The following is an 18,158-nucleotide window of genomic DNA, read 5'->3' as shown; positions in this document are numbered from 1 at the left end:
ACAGTATGTTGACAAACCAAACCATTTGTTATCATTAATAAGTTGATAGAATTATAGATGCTCATATTTTCATTTTTATCTATTTAAAATCAAAATGGAGCACTTTCTCATGTCACAATGGTTCACACAACTCAATTTTTCCACTTTAGGCCAGAGACAGCTAAAAATTGGAAATCACTGACTGAATCAGAGCGATCCAGAGCATCTTTGGAATCCATTGCAGAGTATGCAGGTATGTAAATGGAAGAATCAGTACTACAGATGAAAGTCTTGAAGCCTGACTATTTAAACTTCTTTAATCTTACTCTTCTTTATTGAAGAAGAGGTTTTAAGAGAGCATGGAGACTCGATAAAACCACAGTGGTGAAGCTATATTTTTTACTCTTTGATGTTTACGTTTACATTTGTTTTGGTCTTGGGGAAATACCTGGGGAGTGGAGGTCCCTAAGTTATGGCTCCTTTCCCTTACTCCCTCAGCTCTCAGTTCTGAAACCTCATAGTATTTGAGTTCTTTATTTTAAAGAATTTGTACTAGAACAAATGTTGATGAGAGGTGCTGTATCTATAAAATATAACTAAAAATACAAATAATAACTATATATTTTGTATAGCACTACATATTAAATAAAGTTTTTTTGTTCATGCTTTATTAATTCTACTTAGTAGGCATTTGCTTTTGCTGTTTCATGAATGTTCACTATTTAGTTTTATTCTTGGTGAGGTTTTTATAAAATCATAATTATGTGACAGCCTTTTTCCTTTTATTTTATTTCCTGTTTCTTTATCACTGGAAGGAAAGTAAGGAAACCAAAATAAGTAAGGCTTTAGAAGTAGATATTTAGGAACAGCTGTTTCCTTTTTTTTTTTTTTTTAATACTTATCAATGTTTTGCTGTTGGTAATTGTTGAGGTCCCTTCCAGCCCAAGCCATTCTGTGATTCTGTCTGCAGTTCTAAGCTTGGTTGTTTTCATAGAATGACAGAATGGTCTGAGTTGGAAAGGACCTTAAAGATCATCAAGGTGCAACACCCCTGCCATGGGCAGGCACACTTTTTACTAGATGAGGCTGCTAAGTCCTTATGGTGGGCTAAGTATTGTAGTGTTATAAAGTAATGGTACAAGAAACAGAATTAGAAAATGTTATAGTGCTGGAACTGGACAAATGCTTGTGGGACAGTTAGAAATCTGTGTTTCCAAGGCACCAGTTTGCATCTTTTAGCGTAGAAACCTTGATGTTAATTTTGTTGGCTATGGTTGCCAACATCAATGAGACAGTGCAGGCTATGCCATCTGTTGTGATTCACTTCTTATGATTCACTTTTTATTTTCTTTCAAGATGCTGTGTCATCAAGAACCGAGAGATCTGTGTCTGTGCACAGCAAGAAGGTGACAGATGTTCATGCAGAAGAACCTTCCAGAAAATCTTCCTCAGTTTTAATGTCACCAAGGAGTTCCAGAGCAGGATCTGGTGATTCCCTCGATCACGTGTCCTCATCAGCTCTTCTCAAAGACATAAAAGGTATTAGTAGGATATCACATGGGTCAACAAGCATTGCAATAAGTGTACCCAATGAGGAGGCTGTCTTCAGTCATAAATCTGAGATACCAGAAGACTTGGAATATATAAAATCAGAAGAATACGAGATTGAAGATTCTTATATTAAACCTTTGGAAAGTTCTGATGTGTTGTTGACTTTAGATAAAGAACAGGAGAGTTCATTGGGCGTTATTCCAGAGAAAGTCCTCCATTCTGCAAATGAACACTCCCTAAAGGAACCTTTTGGTTTGTCTGTGGAAAGCCTTCATGGTAAAGAGGAAGTCTTAGAACAGAGACTGGCAGACAAAGATGCTGTAACTGTCCCAAACGTAGAGGAGTCTTATTGCAAATTGAGCAAATCAGCAGAGGAAAAAGATGATCAGCTTTCAGAACACCTGTTTAGTCAAAAAGAGCCATCATACGTTGAAGACTTTGAAGGATCCTCCTCCAGGAAACAGGCAGCAATTGAAGAAACACTTGCTGTGGAACATTACAAAGATGACTTTGAAGCGTCCCTTCTCTCCCCTAAAGGGGACACTCACTCACTGGGAGAGCAGTCACAGCACACACAAACCAACAGAAGCAGATCCACGAGCCTTGGCAGTGATGGCGAAATCAGCGAATACCTCAGTGACAAATCTCTTTCTCTCTCCAGCAGCAAGCATTCGGAGAGATTGTTGGAACTTAAGTCTCCAACAGAACTTATGAAAAATACTGAACGCATTGATGTGGAGAAAGAACAGGCTTCTACTCAGCCACTGCCATGGGCCTCTGGTTCAGTCACAGAAGAAACAGATAATTTGTCAAACTTCAGCATTGGTGATAGGGTCCTTGTGAGTAAAGTCCAACCTGGAACACTGCGATTCAAAGGTCTGACTAAATTTGCCAAAGGGTTTTGGGCTGGTGTGGAGTTGGATAAACCTGAAGGGAACAATAATGGAACTTACGATGGTATTAAATATTTTGATTGCAAAGAAAGGCACGGTATTTTTGCTCCTCCTCAAAAAATCTCTCACATTGCAGAAAGTATTGATAGCCATTTAGACACAAATAAGGATGAAGATTCATTCTTTGATGACAGACTGGAGAAGCAACACAAAGCTGAGCAGAAAGGCAAAGGAAGTTCCAAATCTGGCAAAGAAGATGAAAGCCAGAGCAGAAGTGCAACAGAGAACTCTTCCCAGGATAAAGCTCCTGCAGGCACAGCTGTTTCGGAAGCCTCAGCTGGAGAAAACATTGATGAGGGGACATCTTCCAAAGCAAACAGCATGAAGGAGATTTCTGTAGCTACTGAATCACTTGTCCCAGAACAGTCTGTGGTGGCTTATCTGAAGCATGCTATAAAAGAGGAGGCCGACCTTGCTCTTCCCATTTCTGGTGTGATGGACAAGATTTCCACTGTTCAGTTGGATGACATCTCGGATTTCCTTTCTGAAAAACTGGAGAGGCAGAAAACACTGGGGGAAGAGTGTTCTGAAAAGTTAGATGATCTCTCTCCTGACGTTGTGGAGAAGCCTCCAACTCCACTTCTGGATTTGCTGACAAAAGAAAAGAACCAATTAGAAGCCCAGCTTAGACTACCATTTAGAGAAGAAGAAAAGTCGAAAGACCAACTGGAAAAGGTCAGTTTGCTGACAGACAGTCTGCTTAAAGATTTTGTGAAAGACACGGTCAATCAGTTACAGCAAATAAAGAAGGTCAGGAATGAGAAAATCCAACTCAGCAACCAGGAACTCTGTGATGTGAGGGAAGAATCCAATACCCCATCCCAGCAAGTAGAAAAGCAGATTCCTGATGGACTTAATAATTTTTTTCTAAGCTCGGACTTGGAAGATGAAAGAGAAGAACTTTCCTCTCCAGACATGTGTCCCAGACCAGTGAGTAACAAATATTTTGTGCTAATTTTAAGAGTTGATGATGGTTGCTTTGACTGATGGTTATTGAATCTGAAGGATGCAGTGTAGCACCAGTTGTTTTCTCCCAAGTTCTGTTTGGTGGTGTGAAGATTGTGTCTGTATGTATGGGTGTAATGTGTGTTCTCACGTTTCCCCATTCCCAACTCACTTTAGTAGCCCTGCAGGCTTAAAGACAAGTTTTGGCACATCAAAGTGAAGAATACTTAATTTAGATTGCATTCTGCTTACGTGTTTGATTTCACTTAATCGTTACCCTCAATTTTATTCTAAAAATGTCAAAGTACATTAAACTGTAAACTTACCTCTGTCCATCCTTGATATGAAACAATCATCTTGTAAAATAATTAGTTGCTATAGGGATCGTTAAGTTGTCAGACTGCTCTGTCCACAGAAGTAATATATCATGAGCAGTGGAAGTTCAAGCTTCCTCAGAACAACCATTAATGACACAGATTTAGAACTTGGCCTTTCTGCTGAAGATGTCAGTAAACCTGTCTGCTATGCCATTGATCTCAATATATTATCATCACAGAAAGCTTCAGCTCATTTCGCCATTGCTCAGTCACTAAAACGGCCATTGCCTGCTAAAAGCTTTTAGGCTGTTGAAGCAGATCTGAGACTTGCTGGTAAGCAAAGTGAAAAGTTATGTGTCACATTATCATTCTTTAAACTACTCAGCCTTTCCTAAACAGTTAAACATCAGGACACGCAGTGGGCAGGTACAGGTAGTCTTCTGTAGGAAGCCTCTGAAAGCTCTGTAGGAACCCCCTGAAAGTGTTCTTCAGGAGTGGTAGAAGATCCAGGTATCTGAGTTGAAACATTTCTAATTTTACTATGCACCGTTTATTATCTTATTATCTTATGAGAGTAGTGGTGCATATGTAGCCAGTTAGTAGAGCACTTAAAGATACAAGTTGAATGCCTGATAGGCAATGGTGTGACACTGTTTTATATTTGCTCCGTGACTCCTTAATTCACAGGAGAGTCCAGTGTTTGGTGCGAGCGGTCAGGAGGAGCTTGCCAAGAGGCTGGCTGAGCTGGAGCTCAATCGGGAGTTCCTGAGCGTGCTGGGAGATGATCAAGACTGGTTTGATGAGGACTATGGCCTTAGCTCCCGTAAGGTCCAGCAGAAGCAAGCTGAGGAACCAGCAGTGCTGCCCAAGGTAGAAGCACAGAAAGTTCCAACAAAGCCGTGTGAGGAGCCTTTGGCAGTCCCTCATACTGCGGTGGAGGTGGAAGGGATGGTGCATGCAGCAGCTGAGGAACTCTGGAAACTGAAAGAGCTGGGTCATGATCTTCAGAATTTCAGCCTTCACACTGATCTTAGTGGTACCATTAAAGAGCAGGACACCGACACGATAAACAAACAGGTCTATAAAAAGGTACGGTTTTCAGGCATTTTGTTCTTGTCCTTTGAATTGTTACCATGAAGATCAGAAGCCTTAATTCTCACTTCTTCCTTTGTTAAGGTGGTATTTGATTTAACAAGAGAGATCTTTGGAGAAATCTTTGCTGAGGATCCTAATCTAAATCAGCCTATTTGGATGAAACCATGTAGGATTGCATCTGCTTACTTTCGCCGAGTAAAAGATCCAAATGATCTGGATGAAATCAAGGTAGGAAGAAATCCTTGTGATAACAGGGAAGAGGAGATGAAAAATGTTGTAGTGACAGTTGCCTGAGGGTAAAAAGGTAGTAACAGATCTATCCAATATGAGAAGTGTTGAGAAGAGAAATGAGATGACAAACCTGAAAGGGAATTTGTCAAGATGCTCCATTTTACTCAAAGGATTTGCCTCCCAGTCATCTTGGCTGATACTAGTTACTTTTAAACCACAATCCTCTATGCAGAACTGACAGGAAGACCTTGGTCTTACAAAATTGGTATGCTGACAGACTGCTGCTTCAGCAGACCTCGTTGGAACTCTGTATTGGGTATAGTGGCATGGATCCAACTGTAGGGTTGGGCCAAATGGGATGAGCTGGATTTTTTCATCAGACACACCTGTGCCAACCTCACTGAGAACAGTGGGAGTTGCCTGTATGGATCCAGACTTTGACTGGTGAGGTTATTGCTGCATTTGGCCAAAGGAGAAATCCTGTTGCTGGTGGTAGTGCTTGAGAAAGGACAAAACCCCCAAAAGGTGGAGCCTGATTGGACCAAAGTTAAACTTGTAGGGCTGGTTGTTGAGGGGGAAAAAAAATTGCTTCAGAAGGTGCTCAACAAAGAACTTGTAATACAGCTTGACAGGACATAAATGACAGCTCTTAGGTGTACTGTTTCTTCTTGAATTGTTATTTTGGACTGTATTTTGATAAACCTGCAGAAGATAAAGCATGTTAACTCTCTAGAAAAGTCAGAAATAGTATCTGAATCAACCTGTTTAGTTGAGAAGACTTTGAGAAACCTGTGGCATAGGAGAACATGGTCACAGGACAAGGACACCAAACTCACACCCTTCTTTTCTTTAATAACTTCCTACAAAATGAACTGTCATAATCTTCTGTTTACTGTACTGCTTAACTGAAAATTCTTGTTCTCAAGATTGTTCCAGGAATGGGTGTTATTTTTTTTTCCCACTTCTGGATTTAATAATTGTTCTGTCTGTGTAAGGCTACCTCAGAGACTTGCACTGCAACTTACTTGTATTCACCATATATCCCTTGGCCAAACAGAAGCCTCCTATGCATTTATAGTCTTACTCTTTAGGGAAAGAACGTTGTGTATGCGTGTCATTTCTGAGCTCAAATATGATAAATCTCACCTTTTCTGTTCTGTAGAGCTTCATTGCAGCTGAAGTACTGAAGTTGTTCAGCCTGAGGAAAGAACCTAATCACAAAACAGACTGGCAGAAGATGATGAAATTTGGGCGGAAGAAACGAGATAGAGTGGATCATATATTGGTGAGTAAATGAATACGGACATTTCAGATTCTGTCCCTCAGAGTGAAGTATAACATGGTCATACATTTCAGCATTTGAACATACTATTTACAGAACGCAAAGTGTGCATAAGATCTCAATGGAAGATGTTTATTTTTTTATTTATTTATTTTTCTTGCCAAAACAAAGCAAAACACAAAACAAGTCCAGTACGAATGAATCATAGAATAATAGAATGGCTTGGGTTGGAAGGGACCTTAAATATCATCTAGTTCCAACGCCCTGCCATAGGCAGGGACGCCACCCTCTAGATCAGGTTGCTCAGGGCCTCATCTGACCTAGTCTTGAAGACCTTTGGGGATGGGGCATCCACAACCACATGAAGTAAGGTGAATTGCTTGAATTCTCAGTTCATACTGGATTTTCCTGGAAGTTAGATTTGCACATTCCCCACAATTTAAAGCGTGAATTTGCAGGAGAAACTGGAATACTTGACTGAAAGGAGAGTTAACTTTTTCTTTGGGAAGAAAATACATTTTTCCTTTTACTTTAATTTGAAATGTTTCTATTTTGAAGTAATACTGATTAATTGGAGGCAGTGATACTGGAAACATAATAGACTTGATTGCTAACCAGAGTCAACCAAAAGGCTGCAAAAGTCTTTGGGGTAAAAGAGCAAAGACTTCAACAAGACAGTGTGAATAACGATACGTACCTAGTACAAGGCAAACAGTTTGCCAGGTGGAACCCACAGCTAAGCTTTTCCTCAAAGCTAAGCAGTGACTGTGACTTCTGCTTCTGTAGTGCTTGCTGTGAACTTAGTGAATGCAGCTGGGTAGAGACAGTTCACTGTTAGAACAGCACAAGGTAGAGCGCATCTGGCTGTGTACTAGTTTTTGAAAGGTTGGCTTGTGTTGCAGGATGATTAACATCTTTATTGGCTATAATGATGGTGAAGGTTCCACTTGGAAATATGAGTTGTCATTAACACCGTGCTTTACTTAATTATACCTGAAATTGATTCCACACACGCGCACACAGAGCTAACTTCAGGTCATGGGTCGTGTGGTCTTCTAATTGCCCATCAGTGGAAGGTTTCCGACACAGGCTTTTTCCCAGGGGGTTAATTTGAATTGTATGTAAATAAAAGGCTTGTGTATAGGACCTGCATGTCCTAGTACTCTTGGTTCTGGGTTACAGAGGCTGTTTGTAGTGTGTGCAAAAAGTGTTATGTTTAAATCTCTGAGAGGATTAATAGTACAACTGTTATGCTTGTGTACCAGTTTTAGACGTTGACTTCAGATTTCTTAGAGCCACACCTGAAAGAAGGATTCCTGACTGTGAAAAATTGCTCCAGTTGAAGGCATCAAAGTGCTTTAGGTAGAATAAGTGGGAAGTTCAGACAATCTGGCCAGCAATTTACATGCAGACCCAGACATGAGAGATTAATAGAGCTCTGGCAAGTTTGGCTTAATAAATAACATGCTTAATTTTATTTTGTTCTCACTAGAGTGTGATAATAAAATTTTATCTGAAGGCTGGGAATAACTGTGAAGATTGCAGCATGCCATGCTTTGGGAATAAGGCAGTCTCAGTGGCATTGCTACCAAATTCATACTGCAACATGAGCTGCTGTCAGAGAAGCTTCTAACTAAAAAGCTGCCCTGGTTTCAGTTAGAACAGAGTTCTAAGGAGATGATGCTCGATTCCTTTTACCTTATTCTATTACAATCCCTATAAAATACAAACTACTTGGATAGCTTTCTCTGTCTCCTGGTCAGCCTTCAAGTTCTCCTTAAGTTTATGAGCTCTGTGGTAATACAAATCCGAGTTCACAGTTGGATATACAGGTCTGTGAAAGATCTGCTGCCTGTCTGCTGGTAACTCACGGTGTAGCCCCAAACAGAGGATTCAGATTTGGAGTTTCACAAATTTTGTCTGAAATAGATTCAAACCGTACAACACAATGATTTGCTGAAAAAGAAATCAAGACTTTTTGGTAGGTTTAGATGCTGTTAGAAGATTCTTAAGAAATCAACCACAACCAAAAATGCTCTGTTTCTTCAAGTTACGTGAAGATTTATTTAGCAGATATCTATGTTACAGTGTGCAGGGTGTGTCATTTTACTGCATAGAGGAGCTGATTGATTCTCTGCATTCTTTGTCTGCTTATAAAGATAAGCAGTTAAAATAAAACATTATATTTTATAAGAGAGGTGAACCTTCTTTGACTTCTGTTACTTGCATTTAAGCTCTGAGCACCAGTCCTTCCCAGTTTCTTAATTTCTCATTCAAGTAAAAGTCATTTTCAAATGAAAACACATTTTCTCAGCTTTTATTGAGACAACTACATATTTTTAGTGACTTTGAGAGGGGTTAAACACATCTGACTATCCAATACTGCCTGACCCAGGAGCTAGGTATGACTAATGCCAGGGTTTTTATATGGAGAAAGCAGAGTCTGTTGCGTGCTTACTTCTCCAGCACATTAGTAATGATTGTCAAATAGTGACATTGTCTGCCTTGACAGGGGGGTGGCTCTAAAACCCAGAGCCAAGTCTGTGTGCTCAGCTGACATAGGTTTCTCTGAAGGCACAGAGCAAGTGCCAGATTATTTTGCCTGGCTTAATCTCTCCCTGGTTATTCCTGGATGTCTCCTAGAAGGCTCATTACACCAAACCTAGTTCCTGGCAGTAGTCCTTGACTGCAGCAAAGGTTCAGTGTGGTGGGAGGGAGCATGACAGCAGAAGCAGCCTGTGTTAGGGCAGTGCCTGGTGATGCGAGGAGGTGCAGGTGCCCGTCTGCCTTTGCACCAGCTGGGAATCAAGGGGAGAAGTGGATGGATCAGCCCAGCCCTTCACCTGTTTGCTTTGCCTTGGCCTCTGCTACTTCCACCAGCAACTGCATCTTTAGTCCTGTTTTCACTTTTGTCTGTTCTTTCCCACACTAAAATAGTTGTCAAGGGTTTTCTGCCAGTGACAAAAGCAAAAAAAAAAACAAAAAAACAAACAATTGTGCTCTTCTCTTTTTTTTGCGGGTTCTCTCCTCAGAAAGTATTTGTAACAGAATCTGTTAGGAGAGATCTTGTCTGCTAGGCAGTTGTTCCGACTACTAATGTTTACAGCAAATCTTCACTTTCAGTTTCAAATCAAGGTAAAGGAACGTGTAGATGTTTGCTTTTCATTTCATGTCCCTTAGTATTGCCTCCTTTATTTTGTGTGTTCTGTCTGTGCTCTGTGGGGAGAATCTCAGACGTACACGTAGGCAGAGGTGCTGCTTTGGGTGTATCAGTGTTCCCTAGACCTTTCAAAACCTTTGTAAGCTACAGTAAGAGCCTTTATATCTCCTTATTTAAGTTCAGGTGCTAACAATAGATTGCTCTCACTATTTTTCCATTTGGGTCTCCAGCCAAAACCTTTGTGCTGATCTGTTTGCATAGGGCCAGAACAAACACTGCTGTTGCTTTCCCTGTGCTGACCCTCCCACCCCTTTTCTTTTATCCTGAGCTTCAGAAAGTAAAGCTCACACGTTACTGCCAAACCTACATGTTCAGTTTTTACACCTGACAAGCCTGCCAACAGAGTGTTGAAAAGCACTTGATCCTTCTGGCCTGTTGACTCGAGGGCTAAAATGTTCTCCGTGCGATTTTGAATTCCCCAGCAAAGCAGAGCTGTCCCTGTCAAGCTGGCTTAATCAGAAGCCTGCTTCTGTGGCCCCCACGACCTAAACCCAAGGGAAGTCAAACTGTAAGAAGAGAATCAAAGCCTGCTCTTGAGCACAGTTATACATCTTAACGTTTCCAAACACCGGGCATGAAGTGCTGTGAAAATGGGCCTACCTGCCTTCCTCATACTGGCCTTCTTCCAAGGCAGTGGTTTATTTCTGGATTTCTCTTATTTCCAGCCTCCCAAATGATCTAGTGACTCCTTCAATGTAGTTTATTTTGCAGATGTTAATGATTTTGAATGGGAGTCTACAGAAGTCAAAACTTTCTCTAAAGCTCAGCAGGTCTCGCCTTACGTTCCCAGCAGGGAGGATGCTGCTGGCCAGGGATGGTCAGGCAGAAGGTTGTGTGGGTTGGTGTTGTGCAGCTGCTCCTGGCTGCCAGTCGTGGGAGTCATGGGCCAAGGTCCACCAACACTCGTCTCCACCCATCTCTCTCATCTTTAGGATCTTCCCTCCCTTCCAGGATCTTTCCTCTAGTTAGGATCTTCACTGTCTCCTTTTTGGTGCCTCCGTTTGCTCTCCAAGACCTGTCTTTTTCGGTAACACTTCTTTGTGGCACCCTCTTCTTTCCAGGTTGCCTGTCTCCTGCTCTTCCTCATCTAAGTGGTCTGTGTGCGGTCACGCAACATGTGATCAGCTCCAAATTGGTGCTTGTTTTATACCTCCTTGTTAATGAGAGGATATGGGACACGCTGCTTTGGTTTAGTCCAAGGCTTATCAAAATTTACAACCAGCACATACTGAGTGTAGGCAGCAAGCTTCTCGAGGGAGAGACCTCAGAAGTCTGTGTGGGGGTGGATGGCTGAAACAAACTTACACTCAATTATCTGTCACTTGATAGTGTTCACAGTTTAAACTATTTTTTGCCTGCGATGCATGTTCAGAATTTGATCGCCAGTACCGTTGCTTCTTCATTGCTAGTAAGGAGCACAACGAAACCATTACACTCCATCTTTGACAGCTGTAAGGGAAATGAGGGCTGTGCCAAAAAGGATGCTTGCTGCGGTAGCACGGAGATTTGTAAGCATTTAGTGTGACTCTTCCAAAGCTGTGTGCAGGATGAGATCCCTGCCCCTCTCCCCAGGCTCTCTTAGGAGAAGGAGAAAAGAGCTGTCAGACCGAAAACCCGTGTGTAACTGAAGCCTTATGAATGGCTAAAAACCCTGGAAGCAATGCAGCTTCCCTGGGGTTCCCAGAGCAGCCTGCTCTTGGGCTTCACGCTGTGTTTGGGTTATTGAGTCATCACTGTGCTGCCGCAGCTGTCACCTCCAAAACAGGCAACTTGCTGCACACTTCAGCTTCAGATGGAAGGAAGAGTGCACTGGGGCTATAGCTCTTGTGCTCGTTGAGATGACAACACTATTACATATTGATACCCGACTAGTAGATCGTTTTAAAGAGTGATGTTTGTCCCCACTCTCCGTTTTTTTTGAGAAAGTTTGAGCTTTGTTAGGATGTGTATGTAATACTAAAATAGTTACCAAAACAAATTTTTAGTAAGTTTAATTGGAGGTGTGGAATTTGGAGAGACTCCTGGTGCGAATTTACTTGCTGAGTGAGATCACTCACTTCTGTCTGTTACTCAGACACCTATTTGCCAGTGACCAGTGAAATGGGATTTTGCATGTCAACAATTTAAGAAGAAACAGAAATAAATATGCATTGAGCTATTCTGACTGTAAGAGCACAAAACTCAATTTGTAATAATGCTCTCAAATCCAATGAAGCATGAAGTATTTTGTGCAAATGAGTTGTAAGACTGCCATACAACACACACCAGTGTTTTGTCTTCCAATATAGAAGAACTGGAGAAGTTTGTAAGTTCCTTTAGGTTTCCTAATTCAAATAATCTGAACTGCAGTCAAATCTTTTCTTTTTTTTTTTTTCCTTCCCCTTTTGAAGCCCTTTGCATGATTCCTTACCAGTTTAAGCTGCATGAAATCAGCTTCCTGCAAATGGGCAATTAGGGAGTTTTTAATGGAGCTTGTGCTGGTGTTGGTCAAAAATATCCCATTAGCTGAGCTCTTTCAAGTGAAAAACTTGTGCAGGAATATGAAATCCTTTGAAACAAGTAGCATGGTGAAAGGCAGCAAATGTCCATGCGGTGAAATAGCCTGGTTCAAATAGCTCCGTGTCTGTTTTGCTATTCCAAGCGTTTCCTGTAATCTTTTGCAAAGACAGACATGCCGTTGGCAGATACAGGCTGTTATGGACTCTTTCTGGAACTTTGCAGGGGATATTATCGTAAAGCAACGGAGTTGTAATGTTTGTTTGTTCTGCCTTTTCCTCTCTACGCTCCCAGGTGCAGGAACTTCACGAGGAAGAAGCACAGTGGGTGAACTACGACGAGGACGAACTGTGTGTAAAGATGCAGTTGGCAGATGGGATCTTCGAGGCCTTAATCAGAGACACTGTTGATGTACTGAACCAGATAAATGAGAAACAGCGGAGATTACTGCTTGTCTGACAGAGCTGAAAATAAACTTGACGCTACGTAACCACTGAGTCATGGGCCTTTCTGACTCCCAACGTACTCTCCACCCTGCGAGCACTGCTGCTGGACTTCCACATGTGGGTTTTAAAGGCAGTACAGATGCGATTGCAGCAACCTGAACTTGCATCCTCTGCCGCTAGAGACCTCGCACCGGATTTGTTGCTTGGAACAAGCCGATCCTCACTAGAGGCTGCATTGTGGAGTGCTCAGACTGTTTGCGTGCCGACACAGTTCTGCCACAGAGCTGTCGGCAGCTGTCCGTGGCCCCTGCCCTGGGGCTTTGATGTGCAGCCTGTGTTCTGAAAGGGGTGGGTTAATTTGGGATATTGGCTGTTTTGCTGGAAAGGCTCTCAGCCATCAGTGCTCGAGTTGTCTTTAGAAATGTGAGCGATTTGCAGAAGAAATGGTTTGGTCAGGTTTTAGTCATAACTGAATATTTACCATACTGAACAGTGTTAAAACCTTAACACCTCTTCTCCTGCAGCCCTAACAATGTGCATCAGTCTCTTCTGCTCCAGAGCCCAGTTAATTCCATTTTCTGTGAAGTTGTTTTCGTCTTTCTTCTCGGGATGTGGTACCAGATACGGTGCCAGTCAGTCCAGGGAAATTAGGTGATGTTGCTTTTTGCATTCAAGTAAAGAATTCTTACTGCTTTTCCTATGTAACGTGCTTCAATCCAGAGGTGGAGCGAGATAAAGGCCGCCTCATGCCAAACGTGAAAGATGAGCCCATGGACAACTTTCCTCCTACCGTGTAGCACTTCTTCACTTCCTGGAGCACCAGCTGCTCCTAGATAACGGATACTCAGGATTCTCTCAGGCACGAGACATGCAGGAGTGGAAAATGTTTCCTTGCAAAAATTTGGCCTTCACACCCTCAGCCTTCTCCCTTCTTGTCACCTAATAAATCGGAGAAGCAATCACTTGAACAATTTAGAGAACAGAGTGTATTCACCAAAGAAAGCAGTGCTTGACTGTCTGCATGTTTTGTGCTTGTGGCTTTTTTTAATTTATTTTCAGATAATTTATTAAGTGGGTTATAGGAGAGTGTCCTGTGCAGTTGGTTGTGCTATCTTACATTTTGAGAAAGCCAAACTTGAGGAAGCGTCTGTTCTGGAAACTGCCGGTGTCTGTATTCTTCACACACAACCTCCAACTCCTCGAGGCAGATGCAGGGAAGGTGAGAGGAACCAAACCTCGCTGACTGGGGGTGGGAAGCAAAAGTACAGCTAGGAACGGAGCTTCTCTGCACCTGATTCAGAGACAAGGGAGAGGTGAAGGGACTGAGCTGAAAAACGATGTGAAACTTCCCTGCTCTGTCTGTTTCCTTCCTTTCCCAGAACTTCTAGGCAATGGGCAGCTGGTACCTGGGTCATTCAGTGCCGGGTTGAACCACAGTGTCCTTCTGCTGAGTTCTCTTTCCTAATCTGTCCCCCCCATTCTAGTGTTTCTCTTGGATGAACACAGACAATCTGGGGTCGAACATTGATGCCTTAATAGTGGATGTCCCGAATTGTTAACCTGGGACAAGATGCAGAGGAGAGCCAGGTTCTCCAGACACATCGGAGTGCAGGAAGATGCTTCGAAGCCCTCTTGGAGGTCTCCAAAAGATGCTGCTACCCACGATAGGCGTGGTGAGGGAGATACCTGCTGCTTCTTTCATCTGCTTGGTTCTTGGGCTTCTTAGGATGCCTCTCTCTACTAGTGCTCCATTAGTTTTTTTCTTTTCCTTTTTTTTTTTTTTTTGTTTTTTTTTGTTTTTGTTTTGGAGAGCTATCATTGGAATATTTGCATTTTGCACAACGACACGTGGCTGGTAATTCTTCAGGGACAGCACTGGGAAGTGTTGGATATATCAGAGGTCCAAGCAGACTCTCAGATGTAGTATTGCCAGCACCTCACTTGCGAGTTAATGGGGAGCCATATGCATGGAAGCTTAACAAGTGGAAGAAGAAGAAGGAGGAGATAACGCTGTAATAGGAACACCTCCAGCAGGGCATATGCACGTCTGTCCTGCAGTAACAGCCTTTCTGGCTGGCTGGAAGTCAAATGGTCTTGGCAGAGCAACGTCCAGCCTTTTTCCTTAAGTGATTCATTTGTCCGCCTAAGGTGTCATGATGCTGAACTGTGAAATTCTCAAACGCTTAAAATAGAAGCAAACTAAAGCTGCTGCATCTAACCAGCCTGGTGTCACTGCTTGGGTCACTGCCTCAGATTCCCTTTCCTTGGGTGTATCTTTTTCAATAGAAACGATTGTTATTTTTATAGGTAGCAATTACGGAAAGAAGGTAGAAACCCGCAGCGCAGGTTGGAGGCTGGAGTATCGGAGGCATGCAGTTAGCTTCTGTCCCGTAGGTGGTGTGGCCGGTGCTGAGAAGGGTGCTGCGCATCGCAGAGGCTTTTCAGCTGCCCTGTGGGGCTGGTGGGGCTTTTCTGTGCAGCCATCAGCAGGGAGGAGGCTGCACAGTTGGCCTGCCAGGGTGCCAGGGACCATTGGAGATGATGTGCCTGTTGTCTCGCTGGTTTAGATCAGCAGTAGTTTAGCACCCTCAACAGAAGTTGTTTTTACAGCTGGTGGGGCAGAAGAAAACTGTGTAAGTAATGGCTTTATTCCTTTGCAAACATCACCGTTTATTTTTTTGGTAGCAATCCTCGACAGGAGCAACCCTACAAAGACTTGAATATACGTGAATTCTCTTCTCAATACCTCAAGTGTGTTGAGTTGCTTTGAGTTGAGTGTATGCTCAATAGCTCGAGTGCGTTGAGTTACTTTGGGACTGATGATTACTGCGATGAAGCAATGGTCTGTCTGGGTCGTGTCTGATAACGAGGAGGTAGGGGGGAGTCTGGAGTCTTGACAGCAGAGGCCGAGTTCTGTATTCCTCTCCTCTCCCCAACCTCCCCACTAAAAGAACAAGATGATACTACCGGGTCCTGGTTACCTTGGTGCCAACCCCGTGAGAAGTTTCGAGGCTGCGAGATTTTTTCCGAGACCTGGAAGCTCTTTGAGGCAGTGGCCAGTGTCACTGTGGAGATGCGATTCCCTTTTCGGAAGGATCTCGGTGCCAGGCGGGAAAGCCCAGGCTCATGAGGACCAGGAGCGTGAGTACCTCTCGCAGCAGGATGCTTCCCGAGCTGAGCTGCGGCAAATCAGCACTTCTGCCTTTCAGAGGCTCGCTGCTCACAAGGTGGAATTGAGGGATTGGAAAAATCCCGTCTTGTTCACTTTCCTTTCTTGAAAAAGTGGCCTTAGCTTTTTGCAATACTTGAATAAGTGTGTACCTGCAGAAGATCTTCAGTAGCACAGTGATAGAGACCTTTTAAGTGACTATTCTGCACGGAACTGAGCGCAGTTCTGACTTTCATATCCCTTTGCTACCTTAAGACTATTAGGAAACTAAAGTACTTTTCAGCAGAGAAACAGTTGAATCTTACAAGGTATTTAGTGCATCTGAAGTGTTTACAAATCAACTAAAATGGAGAAAAGCAAACTATTGAACTTATTTGTAATTTAAACGTTAAATGCAAAAATATATACAGATGAAAGAGGAATACTGTAATTAACCTGCATTTAATAGTTTTTTTTCCTTGACTTTGCAGAGCCTTTTGATATACATTTGCAAAGCCGCCTTCTGGGAGGCTCCGTCTCCCGATGTACTGTGTTGTGGAGATACTAAAAAGAAACCTGTTTACTGTGTATGTGTAAATAACCTGGTAACTTGGTTTTTGGGCCAGTTTCAGCAAATGTTCACATCCAGAGCAGCTTTGCACAGTAGACAGACCCAAGGATGTGGAGGGGTTTTTGTAATTAAGAACTGTAAAATAACCAGGGGGGTCCCTGTGTACACCAGTGTAAATATCTTTCGTAACTGAAATGTACTTTAAGAGAACAAAATCTGTAAATAAACTGATTTATAAATTAATCTTGTTTCCTCGTTCCTTATAAAACGGAGATTTATAATTACCCAAATGGCTGCTAAATCTGAAGGTGTCCTGGAGATTTGTCCCTTATACGTTCCCCTCTCTGTCTGATGCTGTACTTGCGATGCCAATCACAGTCCACAAAATCCCATTAGTTGCCTTAATTATAATCACACGTTATTAGAATTTCCTTGTTGTTAAAGCTGACTGATAAAAACCAAAACAGAAAATAACATTGTGTAATCATTGCAGAAAGGCACTACACAGCCTTGCCCGGAGAAAAATTACTCCTTGCCTTTATGTAAAATGCGTTTTAAAAACTCGTGGTTTCCAAAATTTAGAAAAGAAAACAAGATCTTAACAGTGTTGGAATGAAATTCTTCAGAGCCTAAGCCTTGTTTCAGAGCACTCAGTTAGGCTCCTGAATTTTCACAGTTGAGTAAAGCTGCTGCCCCCAGCTCTGCTCACTTCCTCAGCTGGCGGGGGCGAACGCCACTGCCTGAAAGCTTCATTTCTTGAGGAAGCTGTCCTAAATCCTTGTGGTTTCCTTTCTCCTCTGACGGTTGCAAACTGTCTTCTGAAAAGGAAAAAAAAAAAAAAACAAAAAAATCTTTTAACACATGAAAGGTAGCAGAGCTTTGCAAGAGGAGGGCAGAGCAGTTGTGGTGCCAGACTCCAGGCGTGTGGGCAGGCGGCCGGGAGGTGCAGGAGGAGTAGAACGGGCGCAGCACGAGACGGGGAAGACCCAGAGCATTTGTTGAGCCTGCTCAGGACCTGCGGCTGCTGCTGCTCCTGTACCTCTGCTGTGTTTTGGGGCTGTCTCTTAACATATAGCTGAGCGTTAAACACCGATTGCTGTCTAGCAAGGATGTTGGAAATGTTCTCTGGGAAAGTGGAGTTTGGAGCAAGAAGAACTTTGGGCTAGTGAACTTGCATGGTAAACTCATGCAGTTCACTGTGCAGGTGGAGCTGTGCCTAGTTAGGTGTGCAAAAAGCCTACAAGAAAGCAGCGCTGCTCTTCCATCTGGGGTGAGTTATATAGGGGTGAACAAAACCCCTGCAAAGGCGTTATCAACGCTGCGCTGAGCAGTTTGCTGCTGTTTCTCCTTAGCGGAGTTACCTCGCCGTGGAGGAAGGCTTGGTGCACTCCTTTCGGAGGCTGTTTTGCTGCTGTCCCACGGTGTCAGCACTCGGTGGAGAGCATCGCAGCCGCCTGAGCTCGCTCTGAACCAGCTGGAGCGCGGCAGTGGGGCGCTTGCTGCCCAAAGGGCTGAAACAAAGCGGTGCCGCAGCCTCTGCGCCCTCATTATCAAACAGCAGGAGAGCGTCCGTGGCACTTCCCTCACCCTGCAGCTATTTTGCTTCTTGAGCCTTGTGTTTGCAGACAGGGATCTGCTTGCTGCCATCAGCATCCGTCCCTGGAAGTGTTTTAAAGTGCATTTACGCTGGAAAAAAATGAAGTGTGCTGCTCCGTCTGGAGACCTGGCTTGCCTTTAAAAAGGGCCTGAGCAGCGGGAAGGCTGCCACGGTGCTCTGGCAAGTGACACAGCAAAGTGCTGCATCGCTGCCGCGTCCTTGCCCAGGATGCCCGGCAATCAGCTTGACGAAGGCTCTAATTTCCTCATCTGCAAACCTACGTTGCTCCACTTTGGCACGGACTTTCTACTGGGGTGTTTGTGCAAC

At 43.2% G+C, this 18,158-nt stretch overlaps 1 protein-coding gene across 10 annotated transcripts in view; it reads left to right on the top strand.

Moving 5' to 3' along the window:
• The window catches only part of CEP350 (centrosomal protein 350), a 72,708-nt gene extending 56,231 nt beyond the window's left edge, over window positions 1-16,477 (top strand). For all 10 annotated transcript variants that reach the window (XM_038183220.2, XM_072041800.1, XM_038183221.2 and 7 more), the window contains 6 exons: window positions 150-232; window positions 1,336-3,413; window positions 4,433-4,834; window positions 4,922-5,068; window positions 6,234-6,356; window positions 12,364-16,477. In XM_038183220.2, coding sequence (XP_038039148.2) covers window positions 150-232; window positions 1,336-3,413; window positions 4,433-4,834; window positions 4,922-5,068; window positions 6,234-6,356; window positions 12,364-12,528 — 2,998 coding nt within the window. In that variant the 3' untranslated portion in view covers window positions 12,529-16,477. The remainder of the gene's footprint in view (window positions 1-149; window positions 233-1,335; window positions 3,414-4,432; window positions 4,835-4,921; window positions 5,069-6,233; window positions 6,357-12,363) is intronic.
• The last annotated feature ends 1,681 nt before the right edge of the window (window positions 16,478-18,158 follow it).

The sequence above is a fragment of the Anas platyrhynchos genome, chromosome 8, assembly GCF_047663525.1.
Source record: "Anas platyrhynchos isolate ZD024472 breed Pekin duck chromosome 8, IASCAAS_PekinDuck_T2T, whole genome shotgun sequence".
Classification (NCBI taxonomy): Eukaryota; Metazoa; Chordata; class Aves; order Anseriformes; family Anatidae; genus Anas; species Anas platyrhynchos.
This window is presented reverse-complemented; position numbering and strand designations above follow the sequence as displayed.